We start from the raw sequence: 26,971 nt of genomic DNA, 5'->3' as shown, positions 1-26,971 counted from the left end.
TTATTCATTAGAAATTATGCCACAAGGGTGCTCTGAATTCGGCTATTTGGGTCTCATTCGAAAACTGGTGCCACCACGGTACAATAAACAATTCCAAATGAACAACTATTGATACGAAGTCGTCCTGACTTCATTCTACCCTTATTAACCCTCGAGTGGTCGCACCTCTCCACCAAACGTATCTGGTCACGTAATGGGGGCTGCGTCATTCCGTGTATTTTACCATTTTGAGAAAAAAAAAGTTCAAAAAAATTATGTAACAATGATTAAACGAGTAACTTTGAACTTCCAACTAACAACTAATATCCATATAAAACGATAAAAGTGAAAACATTATTCAAAAATTGATTTCCATTCGGTGCGAAAATTTGCCATTTAGAGGTTAAACACAGAGATTTTGACTGAGTCGAATTTTTAAGGAATTTTAATTTTTGATCGGTGCAAAGACGCACAGAACAAAAATTGTTTAAATGTTTGACATGATGGAAAGTAGGAATTCTATTTTTTTCAGATTTTTTCTCAACAACGTTTCAGCGTAAAAAATAAAAATCGAGACAGAACGGCGCTCGTGCCATGACGCGACCGATCGAGGGTTAAGAGCATAAAGTAAAATCCAAAATACACAATTTCCCATGAATGCCAAGGAATGCAATTTTCACTCCCCAAAAAAAAATTGGAGCGCAAAAAAATCCTTAGCTGTAGTATTTTTTGAGAAATCAATTACTGATAATTGACTTACGAAGAAACTTTTGTTATCGTGACACATTAGTATGCAAGGAACGAATCAATTAAACTCCTGGAAGTTGTAAAAAAAAGGTAAATGAGACTACCGAGGCAAAAGTTGGACGATCCTTACGCTCTGTTGGGCAGATTCAATTATGTTTCACGTGTTAATTAAATTTAGCGAGGACAGATACTGTTGGAACGAGGGGGGGGGCGGGGCACCGATTGATTGTCAGTCGTGTGTTCCGGGGACACAATTTCATCCCACCCAACTCCCTTTTGTGTCTGTCACTTTGTCCACGTATGTCATTCTTATTTATGTGTCAGCCGGTTTTGACATCATTATAGAGTTAGTGACATAACAATTGCGTATATTGCGTATATCATGAGGGAGATAACGATTTTTAGGTATCATGTTTTATTTATTTCGACCGCCGATGAGAGATTTTCCTGACGTCATGAGGGACAAAATCATTCGTAATCTTCTTTTTCTTTCCACTAGGAGAGGGGGTGTGCTTCGTGCGCTCATGAATTGGCTAGTTGCTCATGCATAATATTTGTGATCGTTATGTATTTATTTATTGATTGGGAAAGGACCCGAGTGGAAATTCTGTTCAGGTCTCGATCAGAAACTGATCAAGTCCGATACGAAATTCTGATCAGGCATGTTACGACTCTGCCTTAGGTTTTCCACTAAGGTTTCTCCGCCTTCCATCATTAAACATTAATTAAATTTAATTTTTTGAGAGAAAAAAATTAGTAACTTCCTAGCCGGGAATCGAACCCGGGATCTCCCAATGTCGCGTCGGGTGCTCTTAGCATCTGAGCTACCAGGACTCTTACGAATTTCACTCTCAAATTGACTCATACCCGAGTGGAAATTCTGTTCAGGTCTCGATCAGAAACTGATCAAGTCCGATACGAAATTCTGATCAGGCATGTTACGCCTCTGCCTTAGGTTTTTCCACTAGGGGAGTTAAGGATATGAAATTTGTGAATTAAGGATGTTTAGCCGAAACCCACATTATTCACCATAATTTTGATATTGTCTCATGTGCCAGGTTCCTATGTGAGCCACATGTTAGTAATAATCTCAATCCTTCCATCGGGTCATTGTAGTGAGAAATTAATTTCTGAAAATCACTTCTTGTAACATTACACTTAGAGAAGAAACATGACCATGTGAACTTTGATCGAGATGTTGCATGGGTTAAACACTCCAGATATTGAAAAAAAACACAAGCCATTTACTTTAGACTATAAAGAATCTATCGCCGGCGAGAACAAGTAGGGGACCGGGCCGTATAGGCGTGCTATCTTCGATTGATTTTCGAATTCCTCTATAAAAAATTTGACCGCCATTACGAGTCGAGCAACGCGACAACACCGCACAGCAGCTGATCGAGGTCGGTAAAGTCGGTGACGATAATTCACTGCCGGAAGCATATGGACACGTATAACACACACAAACATTCATCTCACTGTTACAACCCCACTACTAGCCGAAGCGTGCAATGTTGCCCGATCAAAATTCGACTGTTACCACTGCAGTCACAAGTCCTCCATTATTTATGAACATTTTCTTTAATCATTGTTTTTGATACCGGAAAAGTACGCCATAACACTTCTAATTTGATGAGAAGAATAATTTGTAACGTGAATGATTTATTTAGTCAATTTTATTTTTATTTTCAACTGATTTGTCCACTTGATAGGTTAAACATCCTTAAGGGGAGACGACCATGAGTTTTAAAAGCCGCGGGCTAGTGGAGTGAGATTTCTCATACATTGAAAATCGATTATATATGCCTGAAAATGAATAATTAGTGCAAAAAAATTAATCGTTTATTGTTCGCTTGCCCCGTAGACGCTTAAAATGTTAAAAATAATCCCGGGCCTCCAATTTTTGAACTACAGAGGTTTTTTTTTCAAAATTTTTGAAAAAATGTTCGATAACTACGAATTAGTTTTTTGAAATTCGACTCCTACACAGGTAAATTCGTTTTGTTTAATATAAAAATTTACACCATTCATGTACAATAGGCAAAACATTATCCTTAAAATATTTAAAACATATTCTCGATTTATTTAGAAACATTTTTTGGGTATTAAAATTGTTTTCTCTCGTTACGCTCAACGACTCAACTGAAATTCATTCAAGCGACTTCAATAGAGAATTATAATTGTACATGATTAATTCGAATTCTTACAGGTGAGATAAACGAAAAATCATGCTCGGTTTGAGAGACTTGATGAGTAAAAAATGAATTTTCAGTATCTCAACAATAACAGGTTTTACGGTACTCTCGGCAGAGCCATAACACCCTCTTATCTCACATGGCTGTTTATCATTTGCGCATGCGCCACCCGTCCACTCGATAATCATCCAAGTATTTTCACATTTCCCTTCCCCCTTGTATTTCATTTTACATTTTATATATTCTCATTGAGCACATGCAGCCTCTCACTTTTTCTCACGTTTCTATTTTTATTGCGATCAATACTCGGTGTATCATTGGATGAAGAGAGAAAAAATAAGAGAGAACTAATGAAAGTGCTCAAAAACTGAAAAATTGGAAAACTAAATTGGACGAGATTTTTAGATTGCATTTTTTATAATTTCCTCCATTCACTTCTTTTTCTCAATTTCCCTGACTACCGACTGGAGTCACTATCACAATGAGAGAAGAATATAATTCTGCCAATCAAATTTGTTTCTGATGAACAAAATCCCGAAATTTCCTTACAAAATATCCGTATAATTCTTGTCTGAAACAAATTTGATTGGCAGAATTATATTTCAAACAATCAATGGAAACTTATTCCGTAGTCCAATTATTCGTCAGCAAAAAAATGAGATCAAATTAATTGCAAAATCTTACAGATCATTCACATACACAAACTTCAAAACAATTATATTGAACCCCTTCAATCTTTGACCCTACACGGAGAGAATTTGAAGAAGTTTGAGACGCCGTAAAATAAACTTGAAAAAGCCTAAAAGGACTCATGGAATTCAGCTCACGTGAATATCAGTTCAATTATGAATCTATTATGATGGAAAACTAAATTGGACGAAATTGTTGGATTGCATTTTTTTTTAATTTCCTCCATTCACTTCTGTTTCTCAATTTCCCTGACTACCGACTGGAGTCTTTATCACACTGAGAAAAAAAATATAATTCTCAAATCCAATCAAATTTGTTTCAGACGAACAAAATCCCGAAATTTCCTTACAAAATCACTGTATAAATTCTTGTCTGAAACAAATTCGATTGGCAGAATTATATATTTTTTTCTTTGTCCCCCAGAAAAGTCTTCACCTCAAAATTCACGAAAAAAAAATTTTTTTTCATTATCTCCGAAGATTAATTTTTTTATATGGGAGAAAAGATCAATCAAACCCGCAGATTTAATTACAAGCCTCAGTGCCTCCTCGAATCACGAAACGTAAAATTGTTATTGTAGAACTGCAAACGGCAATTACACGATTTGAATCGGTGAGCATAAGCCAGCCGAGGGGGTCCTTAGACGCAGTAATTGCGTCACGATAATAATTTCACGCTCGCTATCGTCGCGGTTGGCAAGAACGGAAGTTACCACTCCGCCAGTTAAAGAATGAAAAGTCACCGAGAGACTAGTGGAGGAAAATGATGAAATGAAAAGTGAATATTCTATCCACCAACACTAAAAAAATTATTCGGTAAAGGTTCAATTATTCCATTCTGAAGATTGAGGTGAAAAAAATTTATTAATAACGCAAAGAATCGGGAAACTACGCAATCGACAGAGAAATTGAGTTTCAACTATTCAGTTTTTACCGAAAAATTGGGGAATGGAAATCGCCGGAGATTTGATAGAAGGAATCGCGGAGTTTTTCAACTCACTGTCGAGTATCTATCTAATCCTCTATGTTTTGATCCGCGCCAAGGACGTTGGTCTTACTTCTACTGATTTTTGCTTCCGAACGGAAGCATTCAGCAACGAAGCGGTAAACCGGGTTAAACAGATTTTCACTATTGACCAGTTTTTTACGAATATCTCGGAATCTAAAGAAGATAGAAAAATGTTTGTCACGACCTTTTTTGGAGATCCCATTGAGGGTTAGAAAAAAGGTCATGAGAAAAATCTTGCCATCTCTCTTAGATGCCGAGATATTAATTAAAAACTCACCAAAAGTCAAAATCGACTTGACCCGGTTTACGGTTAATTTCCTTCAATTGTTCGCTAATGAATGGATGGAATTGCATCTTTTTTTCGAATGTAGGTATTGTTGAGCCCTATCGATTGCCATCAATTAAAATTCACTTCATCCATTGGTTTTTTAATTTTTAAATTTCTTCGAAAATCAGTTGTCCCAAGATAACTAAAAAAAATATTCCGAATTGATTGAATGATGGCTTAAAAAACTTGTTTGCATGTCCCTTTGAGCGAGTTCGAAGATAAAGGCCACAGCAATAATCGTTACGTTGATTTATTCGAAAATTTTCAAAAATGTTGTATTTATTGAAAATCAGAATTTCAGAGATATCTTTGAATATCATGCTTCAAATGAATTCAATCATAACTTAAAATGTTTGTTTTAATGATGCCATCAAGTCGAAATTAAAAGATGACTACGATAGCTGTATTGGTTGATTTGATTTTTATGATGATTGTTGAAAATTTAGAATTTTTCATAAATTTCCCTGAAAGTGAGCTTTCTGATGGTTTCTTCAGAGGTGATGTTTGAAATTCATTGAACAATGTGTAAATCAAATTTTTCTATTAAAAAAGACAATCGATTGTATAAAAGAAAAGGGATAATAAGAATAATCATGCTCATAACATCCAACTGAGTTGAAAATCTGACGAAATTAGGTAAAAGAAAGTCTTATTCAATTTAATAAAATGAAATAAACAATGAATTGTACACGATAGAAGAAAGTGATGTTGAAAATAACCATTCGGAAACATACTGCTAGTGTATTAGCAAAAATAATTATACTATATACAATAAAAGAGTAATTTCCCACTTATTTATTTCATAGAGAATTTTTTCCAATCCTTACTTGATTTAAAAATTTAAATTTTTTACTTTATTTTGACATTTCTGACTTGACTTTTTTTCATTTTTTTGTATTTTTCAACATTTTCTACTGTTCAGAAACAATCAAACAAAACTTTTCCTCGTCCATTGCATCCAATTTAAAACACATCGTCATAGAATTTCAATTCGGAAGCAAACGGCTAATTTATGAACAAAAATATATTGACTATGTTGTTACGAAAGCAATTTCCCACCTGTTGTCAATGGACTCCAAGTACTTCAGCCGATAAAAAAAAAATTATATATTTTCTTTGAAGAAATATCAAGACCATCGAAGCAGTAAAACCAATTTATTCCCGAGTAATGACGTGTATCACACAGAATTAAACTCAGAAAGCACCGGGTGAGAGAATGCGACGTTTATACAACATTCGAATGAAATTGACACGCGCAAGTGTGTATACTATACTTAGCACTGTCCATAGCTGTGTCAAATAGGTCGGGAGAGAGTTTTTAACACACGGGGAATATCGAAGTGGGTTATTGGAGCGGGGGATAGACTGAATAATAATACCATTTGGTAACGGTCAATAAACGTATACAACTCTTCGCATGAACGCCTCTACAATACAGATAAAAGGGAGTTTAGAGCGAAAAAAAAAACGACGAGGAGGAAGATATTGCTGGAATAATGGGGAATTCGTCATTTTCCGTCGTAGCATTTGCGTTGATATTTAACGTTGCATGAATTGTTATTAAAAACAATGTTATAATGTGAGATAATGGATGTCGGGCACGTGTGTGTGTTGGGGGGGGGGGTTGGCATTTAATTTTAAACTTGGAAATCCAGCTCACGCGTATGTCACTTCAATTATGAATGTATTATGCTGTTGTTGCCGTTTTAACGCAAATATTGCGAGGTGATTCGGCTCGGGGAGGTGATAAATGCGATACTTGAGCATTCGGGACAAATCATGTGATTATAGAACAGAATGAATGAGATGAATCATTAAAATTTATTCATTGCATTCACGCAATAGCACAGAGTTGATTGGATATTTTTTCACGCGTTCGAGTGAACATTTTCTTATCGAAAATATTTTAATAATCTCTGTCACCTTCGTCTCAATGATGATATAATTGAAAATTCTCACAAACAAGTCACGGAAACTTTTTCCCTACACTGTTAACAATTTTCGTCTGAATTTTCCATGTAAAATTACGGAAATTTTTATTGTGGTCAAGTTCCACTGAAATTTCAGGAAAGCTTGTCATTGAAAATCAAATATTCCAGTGATTTTCTGTTCAAATGATCTGGAAATCAATGAAATAGTTGATTTTTCAGTTTAATTATTTTGTGAAAATTCGGAAAAATCAGGAAAATTCAGGGAAAAATTGACAATTCATGTCATTTTGTTTCTGAATATTCATGTTCCACTGAAAATTCAATCAAGTTGTAAAATTTCCATCTCACTCCCACTGGAAACTCATGAATTTCCATGAATTCTACTTAAAACTTGAAATTTCATAACCATTTTTTCCCTAAATCCGATGCAATGTTACTCTCATGAGATTGACTATTAATATCTTCCATGAAATTTCAAAAAAATTCTAAGAGTGTAGTCCAATTATTTCTCAGCAAAAAGAAATGAAATCAAATTAATTGTAAAATTTCACAGATCATTCACACACACGAAATTAAAAAAAAAAACATTATATTGAATAATCCCCTGTTGGAATATGGGATGCAGGTTATGGAAGCAAATAAGTTGAATAAGTTTAACCAGAGCAATGATACCATTTATTAGAGACGTGCTTCCTCTCTGAGAGCCGTCGAGGTACTGAACACAAAATCAAATAACTAATAAGCAATACGCATATCCACCACAAAGGGGATAAAGGAGAACAGTCGTTTCTTTCATTCTCTTGAGTTCGTCATTTGTTTATATGACGCTAAATAAACAATCAGCTTCAGAGAGTCGTAAAGACCTCCCAAGCATCCACTCTCTCATTTATACCAACCACGTCACTCTTGATAATTTAATTAATTATTTTTGTATATTTCAACATCCCCTTTAACCTTTGACCCTACTGACTCGTCACTCGTGGACTGAATTTAATTGAAGTAAACCAGAAAAACCAACGTGCACAAAAATATGAAAATAATCACAAAAAAATTAGCTTCTCTCGTCCAAATCATAAAATGAAAATTGTCTCAATATAAACACAGACTACACTGTAATATAAATGACCAATCCCATTGAACCAAGTTTGGGACGCCGTAAAATAAGTTTGAAAGAACCTAAAAGGACTCGGGAATTCAGCTCAGGCGAATATCACTTTAATTATGAATCTATTATACTGTTGTTGCCATTTTAATGCAAGTATTGCGAGGTGGTTCGGTTTGGGGTGTGATAAATGTGATAATTGAGCATTCGGTGCAACACACGTGATTATAAAACACGAGACGAATCATTAAATTTTATTCACTGCATTGACACAACAGCATAAAATTGATTGGATATTTTTTCCTGCGTTCGAATGAACATTTTCAACAGAGAAAATAATTTCTCGTCAAGTGATGAATGAAAAAATTGATGGAAATTTCATAAAATGCGTGTGCACCCACTCCTTTATTCCAACAAACAAGGGCATAAATATTCCTATCGACCTGAGGACTATCGAGTCGCCATTACTCTAGTGTTGAAGTGAACAGAGACCTTTACTTGGGAACGGATATCTGTGTATACATAGGGAAAACAGGGTTGCAAGGTTATTCGAGCGTTTCATTGTTTGACATCGTCTCGGTCTGCGAAAAAAATAAATAAAGAGGAAAAATGGAGCTGCACGTGGACTATAGTTTCCATGGTTCATATAACCCAGGGAAATGGCTGTAACAACTATTGTTTTTTATTCACGAATCATCTGCTGACCCAATTCCACTTGAATTGGGAATATAGTTTTCAAATGATGGAAAATATAAGCGAATTCTTATGATTTTTATCATTTTTACGAAACAAGTTTTTCATCATTTTTTTCCTTGTGATAAAGAAAGATTTGTTTTTTACAGGAATAGGTAGATCCAGTTTTTTTCTGTTGTTCTCCATTGTGAACATTTTTTAGCTGAAATTTTTGTTACACTGCCACTAAAATGAAAATAACCGAAAATTATCTAAATAATTCAGTAGCGAAGTGGTAAACCGGTTTAAGTTGACTCATCTCCGAGTTGAGTTTTCGAGGAATATTTCCGAATCTAAGGGAGATAGCGAAATTTTCGTAACATTTGTTGTAGCTCTCAATCGGCTCTACAAAAAAGCTTATAAGAAAAATCTCCCTATCTCCCTTAGATTCGAAAATATTCCTCAAAAACGCAACTGGGAGATGAGTCAACTTAAACCGTTTTACCACTTCGCTATTGAATTCTACCCCAACGCCTTCGCAACACTTCAAATACTGCATTTCTATTTGGTTTTATTTGATTTGAAAGCATTTTATTATACTCTGAGATACAAAAACCCTCAAGGACACACCAATGTTTATAATGATTCATTATGCTTAAAACTAAATGCAATTTGTATTGAAGTAAAGTAGAAGAAGTTAAGATCGAGAAACTACAATTCGTCGAAAGGCTTTCTATCAACGTACGTTTCGAATTATTATTCGCATCATTATCTATATTAAATGACCTTTAGTTTTTTCAGTTTCACTGTTATTTATTTATATCTAGTTTGTTTTTATTCCAAGTTTAATTTGTTTTGGCTTCCGAATGGAAGCCTTGTTTGTGACCGATTTTTCAATTTTCTAATTTTGATTGCAAATGGCCTAGAGTGTTATGAAACGTGAGAAAATTATGTGAATTACCCTGATGAAGAACTCCTAGTGAGTTCGAAACGTTGGCACAGGAAGAAATGTTTGTGATGGTTCTTTCTTTTGGATAAATTCATTTAAATTGCTGTGATGACCGTTGTGGCTGGGAGAAGTTAAGGATTAAGGAGGAAATAATGTTTTTAGGCTCATGTCTGTACATGTATGATTGATGAAGATCAATCAGAATATACAGACTCTTTAACGCTCCTGAACTGGCGCTCGCCCGCCGGCCGAGTCAACTGGCTCGGTTAGCATGGCGCCGCCCGTGTTATTTTACCATTTGCGAAAAAAAATTTTTTTGAAAAAAAAAGATTAATTTTGAGGTAAGAGGAAGGTTTCAACTTCTAATGAATAGGAAATGGTAATAAAACCAGGAAAAAAGTGGCGATTTAATGTAAAAAGTTTCTACCAATGCGCTTGGTAGAAATAAAAAAGAAGAGACTAATGACGCAAAAAGTAACGGTCGCATGCCTTTTATCGGATAAGGTCGTATCCCTGTTTGTTTATTTATCAGAATATTGGTTGACATTTGGACAGGGGAATAATCAGTGAAGTTTGCAATGTCATGATTATGTTCCCCCTAATTCGAATTTGATGTCTCTCTCCTGAAAATCATGAGTCAACTGTCCATGAAATTTCCATCATTTTCCAACAGCGTGATGGACAAACTGTGGAAATAAAAATTAATATGGAATTTCGGTGAAGGCTAAAACATGCAACGGACTCAATTTCGAGATGATGGATCGATGTAGCCATCATTCTATATCAATACATGTGTGTTAGCCAGTAAGTGTAACATCGTTCATTCAATTATTCATGCTCCAGCGAGTGCAGTGGAATAAAACTAATCGCGGGGATTTTTTTTTAATCTACGCGCAGAATTCAATTTAGATAAGTCCAACGAACTCTCGTTATTTTGCACTAGTACGAAGTGAATTCTCTAGCAAACCGTTTGTCATGATCAAGGACAAACAGAACGGAATGTCAGAATGATTTCAGTCTCCAGAATTCATGGTGTTGAACTATGAGAATGTAGAGGAAAAAAATTGTTTCTGTACTGCCTCTCACGACATTTCGCCTAGGAATTGGTATTGCATATTTTTCAAAATCGGAACGTTGAGAATTACTATAAAAAAATCTTGTTCGGAAAAATGGTATTTCATTTTCAAGAACGACGTGGAATCATGGGATTTTGGACACAGTAAAAATTCCACTAACTCATGATCAAATCAGTAGCGAAGCGGTAAACCGGGTCAAGTCGATTTTGACTATTGGCCAATTTTTGACGAATATCTCGGAATCTAATAGAGACAGTAAAATCTTTGTCACTACCTTTTTTGTACAGCAAATTGGAGATTATAAAAAACGTCATAAGAAAAATTTTGCTATCTCTCTTAGATTCCGAGATATTTATTAAAAGCTGACCAAAAGTAAAAATCAACGTAACCCTCTAAGGTAAAAAGTGTAGTAAAGCGTTGTAGGGCGCTCGAGTGGGAACGGTGGCATTCCGCTTTGACGGCCGTAGAGTGGGGATATTGAAATTCACCTTAGAGGGTTAACCCAGTTTACCGCCTCACTACTGATATATCACGACATTTCGATTAAAATTTAATCGTCATCATGCTCTAGAAATTAAGTACAAGAATTCAGCAGTTTAAAAAGATCAACATAACCTAACATTACATTGCGTCACTTGAACGAACTAATAACAATTCTCACTTTTCCAAAAACTTTAAGGACCATGTCTAAAAAAATACTTTGACGTGAAGCTGAAACTAGCAGAATATTCATCCCCGGAACATTCAATTTAGGGCATATTTAAGTGTAAGAGAGTTCAATAATCATATGTACAAAGGTTTTTCAAGTGCGAAAGAGTTTGTACATTATTTAAAAACATTTGTACACCCCTAGATTCGCCTAAGACAAATTTTCTGCTGTCGAATCTTTCACTAGTTTTAGCTTCATTATACTTTGACATCAATAGTGTTTTGTCACTGTGAAAACTATTTTCTCCCGTGTAAATTAACATCGTAATACAACTTAACCAACGAGCGTAGACCGCAGCTATCCACGGCTGACGCTACACAAAATCGCGCCAAGGGTGCGTTCACGATTCATAATGACGGTTTTCAAGAACATGTTAAGGATTTCCGGCGATATGAAACTAATATGCGATCACTCGTGCGTAAAGTAATATTTTACGCACCCTCCACGTCTACGGCCGTTATGACAAAATAGTATATTTCGATACAAGTGCGTAATAGTACATTGTGTTACTAGTGCGTAAAGTTCATGCATCCTATTTTTTGTGGTACCTGCCGAGTTCACTGTTCGGAATGGTAGTGGGGGTAATGTGGTTGTTTTTGTGCACGGGTGCGTAAAATTCAGGAACGTGCGTAAAGTGAATTTCGAGTGCGTGCGTACACCGGAGCTTTACATTAAAGAAAGGAATTTATATAGCGTTCCACATCTTTGTGACGTCATAGGAAATGATTGGATGCGATTTGGATGAGATAGGAGGGGAACCGGAATTATTCTCAATATGAAAAACCGGAAAATGTTTACTGAAAAAAAATGGATAGTCCAGTTCCGATTATGCATCGGGCGCTCTCCCCAATGAGCTATCCGGCTCCTAGCCATTCCTTCGTTTCAAATTTCTGGTACATATTCAGTTCCGCCGTCCTTCTCACGGCATTCATTTTTACATTAACCCTCGAGTGGTCGCACCTCTCCACCAAACGTATCTGGTCGCGTGATGAGCGCTGCGCCTTTCCGTGTATTTTACCATTTTGAGAAAAAAAAAAGTTCAAAAAAATTATGTATTTATGATTAAACGAGTAACTTTGAACTTCCAACTAACATCTAATATCAGTATAAAACGAGAAAAGTGAAGACATTATTCAAAAATTGATTTCCATTCGGTGCGAAAATTTGATATTTAGAGGTTAAACACAGAGATTTTGACCGAGTCGAATTTTTAAGGAATTTTAATTTTTGATCGGTGCAAAGATGCACAGAACAAAAAATGTTTAAATGTTTGACATGGTGGAAAGCAGGAATTCCAATTTTTTCAAATTTTTTTGCAACAACTTTTCAGCGTAAAAAATAAAGATCGAGACAGAACGGCCCTCGTGCCATGACGCGATCGATCGAGGATTAAAGAAAGGAATTTATATTGGGAAGCCAAGAACTCGAATACTCTATCTATCAGACGGGATAGGAACTCGTGTAAGAAGGTGGCGAGCCCTATCTCTCCCAAGGAGCTACTGTCGAGAGGCGAAAATGTGAACTCGTACATGTAGGGTCCGTGACCTACGCCCCGCCCCCATCTGAGTTCCCAATAGCGTTCCACATCTTTGTGATGTTATAGGAAATGATTGGATGGGATTTAGATGGGCGTGCATAAAGTAAATTCTCGTGCGTAAAGCTCCGCTTTATGCACTCGACATTCACTTTACGCACGCTCGTGAACTTTACGCACACCGTGCGGAAAACAACCGCTTTACGCACACTAAACCTTTTCTAAAAGTGCACTTTTGAGGCAGATATCACAAAATAGTATATTTCAGCACGTGTGGGGCAATATCGTCTTCAACGTGTGTGGGGTTTACAGCATGAGCCGAAGGCGAGTGATGTAACCACACACGTTAAGGACGAAATTTCCCAACAAGTACTGAACAAAATTTTATGTCACTCGACGCTTCGCGTCTCGTGTCTAATTCAGCCGGTTTCAGGCATGAGTGGCATAAAAATGTTTTTTGCCCCGCTGGAGATATGTAGCTTCACTGTCACTTTGCGCACAAGTGTCGAAATAACGCGTTTGGAAATTTTTCCTCTAAAAATGAAAGCTTTTTTTCTGATGTTAACCTCCCATTAAGATCTCCTCAATCAACTTGAGAATTTTATATTTAGCCTCCACTCTTTCAAAAGGAAATTCATTAATGAAAAATCGCCAAGAGAACCGCGGGAACATCACGAAATCCCACGCTTATTTTTATCTCCAGTTCTCCCCACTCCTCTGTCCACTGCGATGATTACCGTGAGACATTATCTCAGTGAAAGTAGAATCGCGAGTCACTACGAGAGTTAAACTCCCCGAAAAGAACGAAACAATAAACTGGAATTATCGAAGATAAAAATTAAACCAGCGATTCATGAATGAAATCTGTATTGTTACTTCCAACAATAAAGAATGCATTCTAGACTCATGGAGTGGGGGCACAAGGAGTGGGAAGAAATCGCACACGAGGTGCATAAGGCGTAACTAGACGCCGCGTTATGTCACGTAAATAATGGCTGTCCCCTCCTCGTCTCAAGAATACATTAAAATTCCACTCGAAAAGCATTTTTCTTAGAGTTACTGCTCTTGTTGACTCTTTTTAACCCCAAAAATAACGATTTATTCTCCCAAACAATTCATTTATCTCAATAGTTTGATTATTTTCAATGGGTAACCCCTCGTCATCTGAGGAAAAAGTCAAAAATCCGTTTTGGAAATCTGTTTTTGACCCAAAAAGTTTATTATCACTTTTTGCATTGGAAAAGTGATGATTTTCCCTCGGAAAATCACTTTTTAGAGAATTTCAATGACTATTCTCTCTTCATCCAAGAAAGAAGTCAAAGTTCCATTTCAAAAAGTTTTTTTTTACTTTAGGTTAGCAGCCGTACTTGATCCGAAAAATCTTTCATCACAACTATCATTATAAAAATATAAATTTTTGATTAAAACGATCAACTTTTCCCATTTTGTTGACAATTTTTCATGAATATTCCATGATCATCTCCAAAGAAGTGGAAATTCCCCTCGAAAAACTTTCTTTCAGCCCTAATAGACCCTACTTCACCCTTAAAGGCCTCATATTGTCATAATTATTCTGAGAAAAGATAAAATTCTTTCTAAACAATCACACTTTTCCAACTATTCATAAGTGCTCCATTGTTATCTACCTTAAAACTCAAAATTCTGCTTTAAACTTCTCGTTGACCCTCACTTGATCCTACAAAATCTAGAATCCATCCTGAAGAAAATAGTTCTCCTTATCGTCAATCACCTCTTCATGCACTCTTATTTTTCACCATTAACTTGAATATAAAAAATTAAAAATTTATGAAAATTATCTTTAAATAATTGCCGAAGATTTTAACTAAAAATCATCAACGTTACTTGACCCTAATGAACCTGCTATTATAAATATTATTCTAAAAATAAAAATATTTCATTGAAACGATCATCGTTTCCTACGTTCTTGCCATTTTTCATGACTATCCCCTCCTCATCTACGCAGAGTTAGAAATTCCCTTTCATAAACTTCTGTTCCTCCCTAATAGACCCTTACTTCACCCTTAAAGACCTCCTATCATCATCATTACTCTCAAAAATGACGATATTTTTCTTAAACACTCATATTTTCACAATCATTCCTAAACATCCCATCGTTATTTACCTAAATTCTTGAAATTTGTCACTGAAAATTTCTGGATTACCCCTAAAAACCTATTATCATTATTCAATATTAATCAACATCAATAAAAATTCTGATTGAAAATCCTGAATGTTACTTGGCCCTAATAAACCTGCTGTTACAAATGTTATTCTTAAAATATAAATATTTCATGCAAATGATCATACACATTTTCACAATCATTCATAAGCCCTCCATCATTACAGGTATGAAAAAATCGTATAGAAATTTTCTATACGGATTGCGTACAGAATTTCAATAAGATTTTCGTATATGATATTCGGATATTTCTATACGGATATTTTTTATACGAATTATTTCTATACGATTTTTATAGATTTGATCCTATACGACCCCCTGTCACATGTATAGAAACATTTCGTATGAAAACAAAAATTTATGTAAAAATTTATGAATAAAAATAATTCGTATAGAAATATCCGAATATCATATACGGAAATCCTCTAGAATTTCTATACGCAATCCGTATAGAAAATTTCTATAGGGGAGGGTGGGGTAAAATGGACACCTTTGATCTTTAAAGAAATATTTATAACTCAGAGACAGATTTATCAATTGAAATCAGTTTAGGCCCAACAAAACGGGAAAGAATTATCCTTTTTATTGAAAAATAAAAAAAAACATTTGACCAACAGTCCAACCTGTCGTTAACATTTTAAAAAAGTCAAAAGTGTCCATTTTACCCCACTCTCCCCCACGATTTTTTCATACGTGTACCAAACACTTGAAATTTCTCACTGAAAAATTCTTACTGCTCCTAAAAAACCTACTATAATTACTACCATCCTTCGGTAGTGATTGGTTTGTCCTCAGGGGATCATTTTTAAAGACCCCCTATCAAAAAATGATATTATTTATCTTAAACAATCACATTTTAATAATCATTCATAAGCCTTCCATCATTATCTACCCAAACTCGTGAATTTTTTCACTGAAAACTTCCCATTGCCCCTAAAAAACCTATCATTACTACCATCATTGCTGCTCAGACGATCCTTCGGGGATAATTTTATCCTGGAATTGAATAAAAACCGCTTCTACATATCCATCTATCCCGACAACAATAATTCTTCTTTCAGCAATCAGCGTCAATAAAAATCTCAAGCAAAAGTCTCAAATTATTACCGTACGAGATCTATGCGCGCGCTCTCGCTCTCGATCTATTCATTTGTTGAAATGAAGAAATGGAATTCATTGAATTTCATTTTCTCATGAATACCTTATAAATATTGATAATGAATCAAAGAGAATTCGACTAATGATTGAAATGAATAGCCAAATAGAGTAAAATAATCTATAAAGAATTTTTCATTTTCAATTAATTATCTTCAATTTTTTAAAATAATCGGTCTCCATAAAAGGACAGAATTTATTAATTTCACCGATGATATATATACATGTGAAATATATATATTATATAGATATATATGACGTGAAAAAAAAATTTACCACTGAAGAATTTGAAAATGCCGCGTGTTTTTTTGTGAATAACTTCGCGTCACATATTGACCAATCAGAAGGATTAGCGGTCAGGCAGTTTCGAGATATTTCGATATAAAACAACTTCGCGTTTCTTTCATCTTTAGTAAAATAGGATTAAAGATCTGTTATGAAAAAAATGATATTATTTATCTTAAACAATCACATTTTAATAATCATTCATAAGCCTTCCATCATTATCTACCCAAACCCTTGAATTTTTTCACTGAAAACTTCCTATTGCCCCTAAAAGACCTGTCATTACTACCATCATTGCTGCTCAGACGATCCTTCGGGGATAATTTATCCTGAAATTGAATAAAAACCTCTTCTACATATCCATCTATCCCGAAAGCAATAATTCTTCTTTCAGCAATCATCGTCAATAAAAATCTCAAGCAAAAACCTCAAATTATTATCGTATACACAAGGTGCATACTTAACGCAGCGTTATGTCACGTAAATAATCCCCCCCCCCTCCACGAAACGTCAAACCCCTCCAGCCAGAAAACTCCAAAAATATTACTCACTTTCCAAGCTCCTCCTTAAGATCATAGTTGTCACTGAACCTCGTGCAAGCTGCTGGGGCAGCCATGCTGAATCCTCAATACTAAAAAAAAATAATAATCCACAACTTCCCTCACCCAAAACTGTCACTCCCACCACCAACCCCTCAGCACCCCCCCGAAAAAAAACAAAAAAAATTTAACAAAATTCGGAATTCGTTGAATAAGTCCACTTGCCCGTTCGTAGAAGCAGTTTTAGTTCGTGGGTCAAATACGATCGATAATCCTCGTAGTGTATACCGATAGTAACCCGGTGTAAACCCGGGTCCGCCTCTTATATCTCTCCACAAATTGTTTATTTTGTTCTTCCGTCGCCGATCGACAGATCCCCCAGTCTAGTTGTCACAGGGACCCCTCGGGTAATTAAAAAAAAAATTATTCACTCGATTTATCTTACGCTCTGTTCTGCAATTCAGCTCTCAAAATATTTCCGGCACACGACTGAATTTATTTTAACACGCAATGCCCACCTAATCTGCACTGCTCGCCGGCAGACCGTCGACTGACTCACGTAGTTCTCACAACACTTGCGCCTGGCCGCAACCCCCACCACAATCACCCCCACGGGAATTCTCACAAACGCGCGCAGCTCGGCTAGTCCAAGATAATTTTCCGCTTTTTTATTGTTGGAAACAATTGAGCAGTCACAATCTACCGGATTTAAAAAAATTTTTTTTAGATATTAATTTGAGGTCGGGGCTGTCCCTTAAGGGCTCCTTAAGGTCTTCCGAAAGAGTTCAGGGGGTGGAATTTTTTTTATTGCTGAAAAAAATTTTTTACTCTTGAGAACAAATTCATCTAATTTTTTGTAAAGTTGTTTCAGCTCTTAATTTTGAGGCTAGGCGGTTTATTGAGGTTTTGAGGTCTTTGAAGTTCAAGGGCTTGAACTCAAAGAAATTTTTGGTTTTTTTTCCGAGATATTAATTTTGAGGTTAGGTTAAATTTTTTTAACTGCAGGATTTATGATTTTTTTTTCAATTGTTATCACAACCTACTTTTTTAAAAACAATTTTAAGGTTAGGCTTTAAGGGCCCTTTAAGGTCTTCAAGGTTAGTTCAAGGGCTTAAATTTTTTTTTCTGTTATAAATAGCCAAGAAGAAGCAATTCACCCAATTTTTTAATAATTTTGTGTCAACTATCAATTTTGAGGTTAGGCTGATTTCTCGATCGCTTTGAGGTTAGTTCAGAGGGTTATGGTGGCGGCGTTAGAGTATGGGGGTTTGTTTTGATGGAGTTGGACACTGGGAATCGATCCGTGGGGATAGAATGTAAATAGGGGAATCACTGTATTGTTATGCAGCTCCGTTGAATGTTGACACGAGGTTATATTTAGATGAGGCTGAGTTTATATCGATGCTCGGTCGCTCGAACACTTGCACCAACGTCGTCTGAGTTCGTAGCCATCGGCGAGTGTCAAGATTTTTCAATCGGTTGTTTACGATTATTCAAAGATGTTGTTTAATTGTTTTTCCTCCGGCACTCCCGGATTATTTTCCAGAGATTTTCCGGGTTTTCGTGGGGTTCAGGGTGACTCTGTCGGTTCGATCCACCACGACTTCGGACTTGTCTTGTCTCACTTGGTGACATCGGGGCGCATGGAGATGTCGGGTGTCTCTCTCTGTTGGGTGGGGGGTGGGTGGCTGGCGCGCAACCACCCTGATCTGGTGAGGGGAGAGGGGCGCATGCGCACGAGGTGTGGCGACCGATATACTGACTATAACTACTTGCGCCACTGGGGAATCTACTGACCCCCATCGATCCACCCTGCAGGGGGTTGGAGGGGGGAGGCGACCCGGGAAACATGAAATTTTGGTGCTGGTGAGGGATTTTTTTTCGATTGAAGGTTTGGTTGATTGATCATTGGGAATTTGTGATGGATTGAGGAATGGGGGATTGAGATATTGGGGGATTTAGATTCCGAAACGCGGGGTTAGGGGAGGGTCGTTAGTTGACAAATAGGAATGCTGAGGAATATATTTTCATTCGTTTGAATTATGACACAGAAATTTCAAGTAAAATAAGTTGAATTTGAATTATTTTTGGTGGAATATTCGAGCACAGCTCTTTTATTATTGTACAAAAACTACTCGACAAAGATTTATGACAGACTGGGAAAACAGTCCTAGAAAGGGACTAATGTACGATGCGTTGTGCTCTGCAGACACTGCAGAGCGGTTTAATCCTAAACACATCCTGAAATTTGAAGGACTGTCCCATTGAGTCGTAAAATTTTATTACTTTTGCTTGTCGTTTTCTCAGTGAGAGTTTTCACTTGGCTATTGCTTTCAGTCTTAGGATAGCGGTCCTCTAGTACAGACCTGCCTTCCTGGTGCAAATAAAAATATTTTAATAAAGTACCCCATTTGTTTTGCCGCATTTATTTATTCACTTGCACCCATATTCCATTAATTTTGTTGCCGAATGGAAGTTGTATAATCGTTCAAATTTAAGTTTGGAATTTTTTGTTTTATATCGACCCAGTATGATCCAAAGAGTCCGAAAATGCGATTTTTAAACCTCGTCCGTACGTGTGTGTATGTGCCCCATTAAAAATTATATAATATGGGCCAATGCCATATACTTTTCAAATTTATAAAGAATATATAAAAAATATATATAAAACATATATTTTACATATTTTTAAAAATACAAATTAGGTCAATTTAAGATATTTTTTCATATATTTTTCAAAATATAAATTTTCCGTATGGGTGTGTACGTATGCAACAAAGTTTTTCTTCAATTGTTCGCTAATGTCTGAGTGGAATTGAATCTTGTTCATTTCAAATGTAGATATTGTTGAGCGCTATCAATCGCCATTAATTAAAATTGAATTCATCGATTAGTTTTTTTTTTTTATTGTCGAATTTTGTCGAAAATCGGTTGTCCCACGATAACTAAAAGAAATGGAACAAATGATTAACAAATTGGTTGAATTACGATGCCCGAGACCATTTACCATAAATGCATTCCTGGTATCCAAGAATTTAAAACCATTAGAAATGATACATGAATTTGTTAAGAAAATTGGAATTAGAATTTAAAATAGCCGCACAGTTTTTGTAAATAACCCGAGAAGGGTTTGTACATAATGAAAAAAAAAAAAAAAAACTTCGAAGAAAAGACGATCGTACATAACAACCGTTGAGAGGGAAGCAAGGAACAAATACTTAACAATATTAACGAATAAATCAACAATCAAACAACATCTGTCAGAACATCTCGGTAACACGCTTTTTTTTAAATTTCTTATTCATTTTTTTTTTCAAGTAATCTTCTGCTGGAAGGCACTTTGCGCATCTGGCCACTTTTCCTCTATGNAATGAATTTCCCTGAAAGTGAGCTTTCTGATAATTTCTTCAAATGTGATGTTTCAAATTCATTCAAGTATGTATAAATAAAATTTTTCTACAACCGATTGTCTTTTTTACGGTTCTATTTGATGATAACATTCAACTAAGTTGAAAATCTGACAAAATTAGTTGAAAAGAAATCTTATTCAAATTAATAACATGAAATAAACAATGAATTGTACATGATAGAAGGAAATGATGTGACTATTCGGAAGAATATTGCTAATTTATTAGCAAAAATAACTACACTATATGCAAAACAAAAGTAATTCCCGACTTCTTAGTTTTGAGGCTTTCGCGGCCATTATTAATGACGTGGTTGGCTTCCGGATGGATGCCGCGTTGAGTTTCAGCATTGCGCCGACGTTTCGCAAACATTGCAGTCTGCATCTTCAGGGCTATGAGCTCCGATTCTGAGCTCCGATGTGNTCAACGCGGCATCCATCCGGAAGCCAACCACGTAATTCCCGACTTGTTTTGAGTAATGATGATAATAGGAAGTAGGAAACGGTGAAGTGAGGGTCTATTAATGTGGAAAAAATGTTTTTAGAGGGAAATTTTTACTTCTTTGTAGATGACGAAGGAATATTCATGATAAATTGGCAATACAATGGGAAAAAGTGATCGTTTGAATGGCGTATTTATACCCCCATCAAAAAATATATAAAAAATATATAAACCATATATTTTATATATTTTTTTGTACAAATTGGGCCAATTTAAGATTTTTTTTTATATTCTTCAAAATATAAATTTTTCCGTGTGGGCATCTTCAGAATGATATTCGCTATAACCGGTTTCTTAGGATCAAGTAACATTGAGGACTTTCAACTGGGATTTTCATTAAATCATCATTGAGAATTTTCATAAATTTTTAATCAAAATTATTATTGAAGTTGACGGTGAAAAATAGAACGACATGAAGAGGTAATTGTGGAGAAGGGGAATTATTTTTTTTAGAATCGACGCGTTGAACGTCTGTTTCTACTGACTTCTCGTGAATAAAAGCTACATGTTAAGTAGAAAAGGGCGAAACTTCGGACGTACGGGGTATTTCGGTTGTTATCGTTAATTTATCAAGGGTAACAATTTTTAAATTAAAAATTATGAACAGCTTGAAGGTCAAAAGTCATCTGGAGGATTCGACTTCTAACTGGGAAGTTTAACCTCAAGATGGATTTGAACTCACAACCTTAAGATTACTAGTGTCACACTCTTACCAATTGCTCTACCACAAATCAATTCAAATAGATTATTTTTCTTCATGACATGTGAATGAACCCAATAATCTCACATTCTCCAAGTGCCTTTTAAATAATCAGATAGAAAAATTCAGTGATGAACAAACAGGGGTTTGAGCCTATCCGACAGTAGGTACACTGCGAAAACTAATGGCTGAATTTCAGGCACTTTTGTAGACACTTTTCAAACACTTTTGGGACGATTTTGTAGACACTTTTGAGACATTAAAATGAGTCTGAATCAATGGAGGCATTTCAATTTCAGACACCAAAATGTCTGAAATTAAGATACAGACATCAGTTTCAGACACAAGCGGTGCTTGAAATTTTCAGACATCAGTTAGATTTTCAGACACTTTTAAAGATTCAGACGTTTTTTGCCATCTGCCATCTTAAATTCAGACGGTTGTCAGACACCTAGTTTTTGCAGTAACTAGATGAGTAACTTTTCAGATATGAGAAATATCTTAAAAATTAATGTTTGAATGGACTTTGCCGTCTGAATCAGGTGAGATATCTCAATAGTGAAATGTTTGAATCGCTCATAAATAACTGAATTTCAGACCCAGAAAATATCTGAAAATAAATACCTGAAATTTTTCAGGTACAAAAAATGTCTACCATCATTTTCAGACAGAAACGGTGGTTGAAATTTTCAGACATTAGGCAGATTTTCAGACACTTTTAAAGATTCAGACGTTTTTTACCATCTGACATCTTAAATTCAGATAGCTGTCAGACACCTGGTTTTTGTAGTGTATGTGACCGTTACTTTCCGCGCCATTAGTCTTTTTCTTTTTTTTCCTTCTACCAATTTCATTGGTACAGTGCACTCTCGTTTATCCGCAGGCCTCGGGACTCGGTCGTGACGTCATTTCATGTGAAACGCAGGTAAAGGAACATCCCCACTCGTCCAGTTTACAGCAGCATTAGAAGAGGGAAAGGGTTGGGAATAGTGGGGGGAATCGTGGCAGTGGTTTACATTTGTGACCAACTGCGCATTTCATAGCGCATGACGTCAAAGAGAAGGATGCACGCTAGATATGGAGTGGTGGAAGATTTTTGAGGGGCAACAGGCCTCGAGGGGAGTGAGCGCAGATTACGGAGTCGGCGGATAAAGGAGAGTCCACTGTAGCAAGCTTCCGAATGGATCCGTAGCAATTCCCTATCCTTGGGCTACCGGGTGTCCACAGGTAAATTCCTCCTTTTCATCCTTTTAATGAAAAAGATTTATACAAAAGGTTAAATATCTCCGAAGCTGCTCCGCCGGTTGCGCCTATCCAAAATATCAGCCTCCAGTATTGTGAGAGCTATAATCATACCAAATTTCAATTTGCTACCTCCTTATTTTCTCGAATTATCGTGCATACAAGATTTTTCATGAAAAACAGAAAAACGGCAAAATCTCCGAACTGTGTATTAAAGAGTCTACATATTCTGATTGACCTACGTAGAGGTCATCGAGACGAGTATTTAAGAAAAAAATTCGAAATCGGTGGAGTCGTTTCTGAGATATTGAAGAAAAACGAAATTTAAACAAATTGTTATATGTCAGTTGAATTGTCTAAAAATTAATCACCAAAAACCCATACATACGACATGACCCTAAAAACATAAATTCTGCGCGTTTCATAACATTCCAAACCATTTGCAATCAAAATTATAACATCGGAAAATCGGTCAGAAATAAGGCTTCCATGCGGAAGCAAAAACAGATGAATTCACATGAAGAAATTTTCAAAATCCTGATAAAATATCACGTAAAACTAACGACTCATATTCTTCAAAAACGAATCCATTACTCTATCATTTTCTCCTCGTCTATTTTCGAAAAGTTGAGTTAATCGACGAAAGCCGAGTTTTAGATGTCCCATAATTTCTATGAATACACCCAGGAAAATGGCTTATTTGAATTGAATAAACTTCATTTGAATCAAATACATCTTCTGTTGGCATCAAACAAAAGATTTATTTAATTCAAATAAATTAAATAAATTGGATTTCAATAAAGTTTATTTAATTCAAAGGGACCATTTTTTGGGCGTATGAGGCCAATGATTCATTCGTCCAAAGGGAAAACTTCCAAAGAAAAAAGTGAAAACCTAATGACAAACGGAGCTTCAATATTGTACCCTAGGTGGGATTTGAACTCAAACGTTCAGATTACGAATGTGATACTCTTACCAATTAAGCTATCACAAATCCCTCTGAACAAATAATTGTTTTCCTTAATAACATCCGAATGCACCTCATCGTTCATAAAGTCATTCAATCTCCTTTTACGTAATCGAATCGGGAAATACAATTAATTCTTCTAATCCTGGTGTAATCGAATCGGAAAATACAATTCATTCTTCGTTGAATTCTCGTGGCTGTATCCTCTAACTCTGGTAGGGGCAAGAGCCCAAAAGATCGAGCCTATCCGACAGAAAGCATGTGACCGTTACATTATTAGTCTTTTTCTTTATCTGCACCAATTCCATTGGTCTACGGAAAGAATATGAAATAATTTTTTTCTGGGGGAACAGTAATTTTTAATATGAGAAATAGAATGGAGGAATATACCCGCCACACTTGAAAATTAACTATTTAAGGTATATCCCTAGAAAACAGATTTTTCTTAAGGTTGTTGTCGTGTAACTTTTTGTTCGACATATTTTTTTTTCAATTTTTATCATAGATAGCTCTAAGAATTAGCTGTAAAATAAGCTCATTATAATTGCAATTGACCATCTCACACTTGAGATACATGTTTTTGAATTTTACACGCTGTTAAATGCAGTATCACCGTTTTCAATTCTAAAAAAAAATACTCGACATTTTTCGTTAAAAAAAAACAGTGTAGAAATGGTGTCTGTGTGGGCATCTTCAGAATGATATTCGCTATAGCAGGTTTCTTAGTATCAAGTAACATTGAGGTCTTTCAACTGGAATTTTCATTAAATCTTCATTGAGAATTTTCATAAATTTTTTAATCAAAATTATTATTGAAGTTGACGGTGAAAAATACAACGACATGAAGAGGTAATTGTGGCGAAGGGGAATTATTTGTTTTAGAATCGACGCGTTGATTCGACGCATTGATCGATGCATCTCAAACTGGAGATACATGTTTTTGAATTTGACACGCTGTTAAATGCAGTATCATCGTTTTCAATTAAAAAAAAAAACTAGTCGACATTTTTCGTTGAAAAAAAACAGTGTAGAAATAGTGTCAATCAATCTACTGAAAAAAATTAAATTGATTGACCATTTCATTTTCGGGAAATCGTCATAGAAAGTTAGTTTTTCTCCCCAATCGGCGGGACAATATACTTAATGAAACGAACCACGAATTCTACCAGGTTAGGAGTCACACGAACAGAGAGACACACTGCGCGTGGTTGGCACAATCGACACCATTTGGCATTAGCTGTATGCGCACGTATTCAAAAATCGTATCGAAAAAATTGCTAACTAGCTGTACCACACAGCTTAGGAGATAATAAATAATGAAATGCGGGCTGATGACACGCGAGGCATAGGCCCAACGGGGGTTATGGGCCCCCCCGAATTCCATTTTTCCACCTTATGAGAAAACGGTTCTTACGATGTTCTTAAAAAACTAATGCGTGATAGATTGATAAATTCTGAATACGGTGAATTTTTTGTCAAATTTTGTACTACATAGTTTCTGCGATATTAAAAAAAAATGTAAAAAATTGAGATTTCGTGAATGCATTTCTAATTTGATTCAAAAAATTGATTAACAAATAATTTCGGTAATAATACAAATAATAATATAATACAAATAATAATCCAATACAAATAATAATCGGTAAGCGAACTGTGAGTTCCGTAATTTTTACTGAACATTTCTCTCCGTGTCAACAACACATGAGAGTACTCTGAAAAAAATTAAGTTTTTTGAGAAGTACGTACTTGTATCTAGATCATTCTTATTGCATCAACTCTAGAAATTATTCATTAATCCTTCAGTGGTCGCGCTTTTTTAACATTTCATTCGCTCTACAGTGGCGCCCTATAGGTTGTGTATGTTTTAGCGGGGATTTCCTCACGATGCGACCACTTAAGGGTTAAGTAATGAAATTCACATTTCTGTATTCAGTCGACTAGCGATTCATCGAGAGGAGAAATTTTCCAACAAAAAAGTGACCATTCCTTGCTATGGAAAAGGAAGAACTCCAGATTGAGCAATGATAATCCCAGGCAGGATTTGAACTCACAACATTCAGATTACGAGTGTAATACTCTTACTAATTGCGCCATCATAAGTCACTCGAAACAAATAATTCTTCTACAGAATTTGATCGAAATGAATCTAAATATCTATAAATACCTCCAGTTTCCTTTGACGCAAATAAAAAAAATCGAATTATAAAAAAAACATTAATTCACACGAAGGATGCCGGAAAATACCCGATAAATCCCAGATCAAATTTTCTATCTACATTCTTCAAAATTACATTTATTACTAGATCATTTTTATTTCATCAACTTTAAAACTTTTTCATTAACCCTTCAGTTGTCGTGCTTTTCTAGCATCTCATTCGCTCTACAGTGGCGCCCTGTAGGTTGCGGATGGTTTAGCGGGGATTCCCTCACGATGCGACCACTCAAGGGTTAATTAGTGCAATTCACTTTTCTGTGGTTAGCCTACTAGGGCACGGAGAGAAATGCTCAGTAAAAATGACGGAAGTCACAATTCACTCACCGATTACGAAATCGACTCAGAAAATTCAAGTTCAAGAAAATTCAGTTCCGTAAAATTTCCTACAACCGCATTTCGCTCCGGCATTACGGAAAAGATGCGTAATTTTTATCAGGGATAGGCAATAATATTAGATTTTGGCAATATTAAAAAGGATTATCTAAAATATTATAGAATTTATTAGCTACATTTTTCGACTGATGGTGAATAAAATATTTGATAATACTAAAATGGAATTTTTTTTGGTTACCAAGCTAATTCTAATTTTAGGCACTTGATTTTCAATTATCCAAATAACCGTCGATCTTCCTACCTAAATTATTGGTTGATAAAATATTTCGAAATTTAGAGGTACAAATTAATCGTTGCTTTAATATTAAAAATTTTAAGATTTATATTAAACATTGATAGCTTCACAATTTAACGGTAATTATAATTGGTTGATATGCCTATCACTGATTTTTATTGAATAAATGAATCTCGCGATTCATCGAGAGGAAAAATTTTCCAAGAAAAATG

At 35.6% G+C, this 26,971-nt stretch overlaps 1 protein-coding gene across 10 annotated transcripts in view; it reads right to left on the bottom strand.

Annotated features, from left to right (window-relative positions):
• LOC107042725 (calcium/calmodulin-dependent protein kinase type II alpha chain) overlaps positions 1-18,053 on the bottom strand; it is a 197,974-nt gene extending 179,921 nt beyond the window's left edge. For all 10 annotated transcript variants that reach the window (XM_015263881.1, XM_015263882.1, XM_015263884.1 and 7 more), the window contains exon 1: positions 17,112-18,053. In XM_015263881.1, the coding sequence (XP_015119367.1) occupies positions 17,112-17,176 (65 nt within the window). In that variant the 5' untranslated portion in view covers positions 17,177-18,053. The remainder of the gene's footprint in view (positions 1-17,111) is intronic.
• Positions 18,054-26,971: the final 8,918 nt, after the last annotated feature.

Source organism: Diachasma alloeum, unplaced genomic scaffold, assembly GCF_001412515.2.
Source record: "Diachasma alloeum isolate Michigan unplaced genomic scaffold, Dall2.0 Dall_scaffold_00513, whole genome shotgun sequence".
NCBI lineage: Eukaryota > Metazoa > Arthropoda > Insecta > Hymenoptera > Braconidae > Diachasma > Diachasma alloeum.
Note: the sequence above shows the minus strand (reverse complement) of the source record. Positions and strands in the feature narration are given on the sequence as shown.